At 41.2% G+C, this 6,286-nt stretch overlaps 1 protein-coding gene across 1 annotated transcript; it reads left to right on the top strand.

The window, feature by feature from the left end:
• Window positions 1-1,178: 1,178 nt before the first annotated feature.
• Window positions 1,179-5,308, top strand: LOC119785056 (B2 bradykinin receptor-like). Its single transcript, XM_038287443.1, has 2 exons — window positions 1,179-1,413; window positions 4,324-5,308. The coding sequence occupies exons 1-2, from the start codon at window positions 1,179-1,181 to the stop codon at window positions 5,121-5,123; spliced, it is 1,035 nt and encodes a 344-aa protein (XP_038143371.1). The 3' UTR covers window positions 5,124-5,308.
• The last annotated feature ends 978 nt before the right edge of the window (window positions 5,309-6,286 follow it).

Genomic DNA, 6,286 nt, shown 5'->3' with positions numbered 1-6,286 from the left:
TGGTTGCCAGGGGCCTCACCATGAGGCCAATAGCACTGTAATTATATCTGTGTTAAGATAGGAGCCACAGTGGAGAGGGAGATAAAAAGCATATTTCACACTTTATCCTTGACAGGATAGACTGAGATATAAAAAAAGCACATATAAACACACAACAAACATTTCAGCAGAAGGAAAACATGGGAGGCTGGAGCCACATGAAAGTCAATCTGACATTTGAGCATTGTTTGTGTTTATGATGAATCCTTCAATTTGTCCAGGAATGCTGTGCTTGAATTAAGTATATCAACCAGGACTGTAGTTCTGGACACATCCACAGATGTTCGGGGGGATTGGTGGCTGTGTTGAGGGGCAGTTCTTCTGGGCCCTTCTTCCATAACATTCATGGGAGGAATGATAAGGGGGAGGCCCAATCCCCCTTATTGTTTTGAGAGCAGGCTGCACAGGAATTGTCCGTCAGCCTTGAGTCTTTTCTTGCTGGCACTAGATGGCAGATCCAACATTCCATATTGGTTGGGCTTTTACCCCTTGTAGCGAGCGTGCATATCCAAGATATTATCCCATCTCACCTTTAAGTTCAAGTACCACAGCCCACCTGCGTCTAATTGCACCCAGCATACGGCTCATCTCCCGGTCCTGCTTGTTCACAGCCTTGGTGAGCGTGTCAACCGCTGGCAGCAGCCTGATCAATGCCCAAATTGCCGCAGACATCCTCTGTAATAGTAGATACATCAGATAACCTCCAAATCCAAATAGGAGAAATCCAAGTTTCATAAATCAGAAAATCCATATACTTTTGATATCTTCCACTGACAACATTGTAAAACATGCCATCCTCCAAGCCTTCCAGGAATCCATGGTGGATCACACGAATTATGCCCCGGCAGGACGGGTCCCCTTAACCCTGTCTGCCTGTTGAGAAAAATGTATTAATTGCATTGAGAGACCAGCTGACCAGATCCATTGTTTGAATTCGGGTGATATGAGGAGAGAGCTCAGAAAAGACAAGACACAGCAAAGCAGGGACATGCAGGGAGGCAGGAAATGTAGTCCCTTTACAGTAACCCTCCCTTTTTAAAACATCACAGTGGAAGCTCTGTTTATAAGATTTATCAAATTTAGCTTCATACATTTTTCCAAAGATGTTTATTTGTTTCTCTGTTTTATTTTTCAGCAGAATGTCTGTGAACAGCAGCTCTGTGGCTGAAGACCAGTCCAAAGCAAACTGCACCGATGCTCGTGAGTGGGTCTACAGCTTTGTCCCGGTGTACATCCTGTCCATCTCCGTGCTGGGAATGGCGTTGAACATCTTTGTTCTGATGGTTTTCATCCTCCATAAGAAGTCCTGCTCCGTGGCTGAGATCTACATGGGAAACCTGGCTGCTGCTGACTTGCTTCTGACCTCCTTCTTGCCTTTCAATTCAATTCAATTCAGTTTATTTATATAGCGCCAAATTCACAACACATGTCATCTCAAGGCACTTTACAGTTCAACCAGATCAAATTGATACAAAGTTTTCTATCTAAGGAAAACCAGTTGATTGCATTGACTCATTGACTCAAATACAATCCCCCACACTAAGCATGCTTGTAGCGACAGTGGAGAGGAAAAACTCCCTTTTAACAGGAAGAAACCTCCAGCAGAACCAGGCTCAGTGTGAGCGGCCATCTGCCGAGGCCGACTGGGGTTCAAGGAGACAGAAGCAGAGATACAAAAAGCAGCTGTAAAAGGCGGCCCCGTCCAGGAAACACACAGCCAGGCAGACGAGCTCCAAGGCAGCTCCCATGCCAGAGGACGAAGAAAGCACATCCACTCAGTCACGGTCAGAGAAACAGGACCACACTGGAAAACAGGCCGATCTCCAACATCTATAAACAAGGGTGTTGATAGAAGCAGCACAGCTGATGTTTCTTTCCAGGATGACGTCACAGCCAAACAGGAACAGACGAGGCAAAGCTACTCTGAGGAAAAGCAGAGAGAGCAGAAGGTTAGAGATTGAACTAACAGATTCTGCAGAATAGGAGAACAGAGAGAGAATGAAGCAGAATGATGAAATGGGGGTCCCTATGTCCTCCAAAAGTCTAAGCCTATAGCAGCATAACTATAGAGATAGCTCAGGATAACCTGAGCCACTCTAACTATAAGCTTTATCAAAAAGGAAAGTTTTAAGCCTAGCCTTAAAAGTAGACAGGGTGTCTGCCTCACGGACTAAAACTGGTAGTTGGTTCCACAGGAGAGGAGCCTGATAACTAAAAGATCTGCCTCCCATTCTACTTTTAGAAATTCTAGGAACCACTAGTAAACCTGCAGATTGAGAGCGAAGTGCTCTGTTAGGAACATAAGGAACAATCAGATCTCTGATATAAGATGGAGCTTGGCCATTTAAGGCTTTATATGTGAGAAGGAGGATTTTAAATTCTATTCTTGATTTAACAGGAAGCCAATGAAGAGAAGCCAGGACAGGCGAGATATGATCTCTCTTTTTAATTTTCATTAGAACTCTGGCTGCAGCATTTTGGATCAGCTGAAGGCTTTTAACTACAGTTTGTGGACTTCCTGATAGTAAAGAATTACAATAGTCCAGCCTTGAAGTAACAAATGCATGGACTAGTTTCTCAGCATCACCCCTGGACAGGATATTTCTAATTTTTGCAATGTTCCTCAGATGAAAGAAGGAAATTCTAGAAACCTCTTTGATGTGGGATTTAAATGACAGGTCCTGATCAAAAACAACACCAAGATTTTTTACTTTATTATCTGAAATCAGTTTAATCCCATCCAAATGAAGTGACTGGCTAATCAGTTTCTTTTTCAGAGACTCTGGTCCAAAGACTATAACTTCTGTTTTGTCTGCATTCAGAAGCAGAAAGTTAAGAGTCATCCAGGTTTTTATGTCTTCAAGACATGCCTGTAATCTATGTAATGGGTTAGCTTCATCTGGATTTATAGACAGATATAGCTGGGTATCATCAGCATAACAGTGGAAATTAATCCCATGCTGTCTAATAATTCTACCAATTGGGAGCATGTATAAAGTAAAGAGAATTGGTCCTAGCACTGATCCCTGTGGTACTCCACAGGTAACCTTTGAGCGTGTTGAAGATCTATCATTAACATGAACAAACTGAATTCGATCAGATAGATAAGATTTAAACCAGTCTAGTGCTGTTCCTTTAATTCCAACAAAATATTCAAGTCTTTCTAAAAGAATATTATGATCAACTGTATCAAATGCAGCACTAAGATCCAACAGGACGAGCACAGATACAAGTCCATTATCTGAGGCCATGAGAATATCATTAGTGACTTTCACCAGAGCTGTTTCAGTGCTATGATGAGCTCTAAAGCCAGACTGAAACTCTTCAAAAAGTTCATTATGGTGGAAGTGATCGCAAACTTGTTTGGCAACTACTTTCTCAAGAATTTTGGATAAGAAAGGAAGATTGGATATAGGTCTATAATTGACCAAGTCATCTGGGTCAAGAGACGGTTTCTTAAGCGGAGGTTTAATTACAGCAACCTTAAAAGCTTTAGGTACATATCCCTGTAACAGAGATAGATTAATCACATCTAAAATGGAGGAGGAGATCAAAGGGAATACCTCCTTAAATAACCTGGTTGGAACTGGATCTAACATACAAGTTGAAGGCTTAGATGAAGACAATAATTTTGCTAATTCAGAGAGTTCAACTGGATCAAAGCAGTCTAAACCCAGTTCAGATTCCATGACTACCTCAGGTACAATCGCGGATAGAGGAGTGCTTATGATCTTATTTTTAATAAGATCAATCTTATTTATAAAGAATCCCATAAAGTCATTGCTGCTAAGAGCAGGTGGAATGGACGGTTCAACAGAGCTATGGCTCTGGGTGAGTTTGGCAACTGTATTAAAAAGAAATCTAGGATTATTCTTATTCTCCTCTATTAATGAGGAGAAGTATGCTGCTCTTGCTTTACAAAGGGTCCTCTTATACAGCAGTAAACCATTTTTCCAGACTAGGAAGGACTCTCGCAGGCCTGTGGAGCGATATTTTCTCTCCAGTTTCCTAGCATTTTGCTTCAAAGTACGCAGCTCTGCATTAAACCAAGGAGCAAGCTTTCTATTTTTAACGGTTTTCATTTTCAAAGGAGCTGCGTTGTCTAAGGCAATACGCAGAGAACTAGCAACCCCATCAACAAAATCATCAACCTGTGAAGGGGAATAAGCTAAACTTTTGCACTCTGCAGCACTGCTCAGTGACACAGAGGAGAGAGAAAGTGAAGCAGATTCTTTAAAATTTATAACTGCACTATCTGATAAAGATCTACTAAAATTGAACCTTCTTTCTGGGCTGTTAGTGGTTGGAATCGGTTCGAGTGGAAGTTTGGTCTCGCTATGTGCAAAATCGTCAATGTGGCGATTCCGATGAACGTCTACTGCAGCATCTACTTCCTGATTCTGGTCAGCAGCGATCGGTACCTGGCTCTGGTCCACCCGCTGTCTCATCAAAAACTGCGTCGGCCAAAATGTGCTAAAATTTCTTGCGTCCTGGTTTGGATTCTGGGTTTCCTTCTCAGTCTTCCGAAGCTCATCAACCGGACTGTGGAAGGGTTCAATTGTCAGGAAAAACACCTAGTCATATCTCTCATAAGCGACATCATGTTTTTGGTGTTTGGGTTTTTTATTCCCATTTCAATCATCCTGTTCTGCACCATCAAGATTCTCCAAACTCTAGGAAGCAGATTTATGGAAGAGGAAAAAGCAAAGAGGAAGGATAGGAAGGCCACCACTTTGGTCCTGGCCGTCTTGCTGGCATTCCTGATCTGCTGGGTTCCATTTTATCTGATCAAGATACCATCCCTGCTCAACGATTATGGTTACCTGCAGGACTGTAACTCTAGAATCATCATGTTCTACTGTGGGCAGATCTTCATGTACCTAGGCATCTTCAACAGCGTTCTTAATCCGATTCTCTACGTCATTGTTGGGAAAAACTTTAGAGAGAAAGTTAGGGAGCTCTTCACGCAGTGGAACCACCAGAGAAGTTCCACCATCGGCCTAACATCTGCAAGTACAAAGTTTTTAAGAAGTGTTAAACCCCAACATACCAACTTGTATGTGTGTCAAAAGCAACTCGGTTAAAATATTATCATATTTCTGTCGAAATTTCATATCCTGGCTCCAGTTTTATATCTTTCTTTATCAGCTGCTGAACAGTTGATCAGTGAGACGATTGCTCAACAGTTCTAGAAGAATCCTCCAGAAATCAGGGGAAGAACATCATCTGGTTCCTCTAATTCATCACAAACAGAAGCTAACATTGAAGAGAAAATTACAGGAAAAAATAGGATTTTCTTTAGGAATCAGGATTAGAGTCCAGTCAGAATAACGGCTGTGGTTCTGATCCAGTCCAGTGCAGATCTTTGGTTTTTCACCTCCTGTTTATTTGTTGCTTCATTTTTGCAGGATGTGGTTTGATTCAGAAAAAGCCTTTTTCCGTAACTCACTCAGTGTTTATTGCTTCCAGAATAATCCAGTTATAACGCTGCTAAATAATTAAACACGATTAGTACATGTTTTATTTTCCCTGAAATAATGGATTAATATTAAGATAATGGGAGAACAAGTCAACTTTAATTGATTTTGGCCTCCTACAGGCGAGGAGGATGATTGCTCTGTCCTGGAGGAAAATGGGTGTGCCCTCGATAAATGAGTGGATAAAGGGGATGACATCTTGTGTGATGCTGGAAAGGATGACTTATATCACCAGGGGAAAGGCTACAGAGTTTGAGGCTGTGTGGAATCCCTTAATTTGAGTTTCTTGAACGTCAAAGAGCTCAAATAACTTAAATCTGCTGCATTGAATATGTTGTTGAGTGTTTGTGTTTTGTTTTGTTTTATTTAATGTTAAGTGTGTGAAGTATGTGAAATGTTTTGTGGAAATTTTAACTGTTCACTTTTTGGATGCTATTGTTTTGATAACCGTCTTTTTGTACAAGTGAAATATATGTATAAAACTTAATAAAGATATTGTTGAAAAAAAAAAAGATAATGGGAGCAATCTACCAAGAGATGGCTTTCTGTAACAGTAATGCTTCTCTAGTGTATATGCTGCTTTAATTGGATGTTTGCTGCACCCATCTGATGTGTCTTTGCTTCATTATCATAAAGCTGTAACCCAAGACATCTGCTGACTGTAGTTTGTCCACAGGACACAAACATTCGTACATTTAGCTCAGAAATGCATGACTTCATCTGCTATTGTGAAAATAAAGAAGAGAGAAACGCATGAAAAACCTACCCCC

This window comes from Cyprinodon tularosa, unplaced genomic scaffold (assembly GCF_016077235.1).
Source record: "Cyprinodon tularosa strain WSP-4 unplaced genomic scaffold, ASM1607723v1 ctg2393, whole genome shotgun sequence".
Classification (NCBI taxonomy): domain Eukaryota; kingdom Metazoa; phylum Chordata; class Actinopteri; order Cyprinodontiformes; family Cyprinodontidae; genus Cyprinodon; species Cyprinodon tularosa.
The sequence above is the reverse complement of the archived record's forward strand: the minus strand, read 5'-3'. Positions and strand labels throughout refer to the sequence as shown.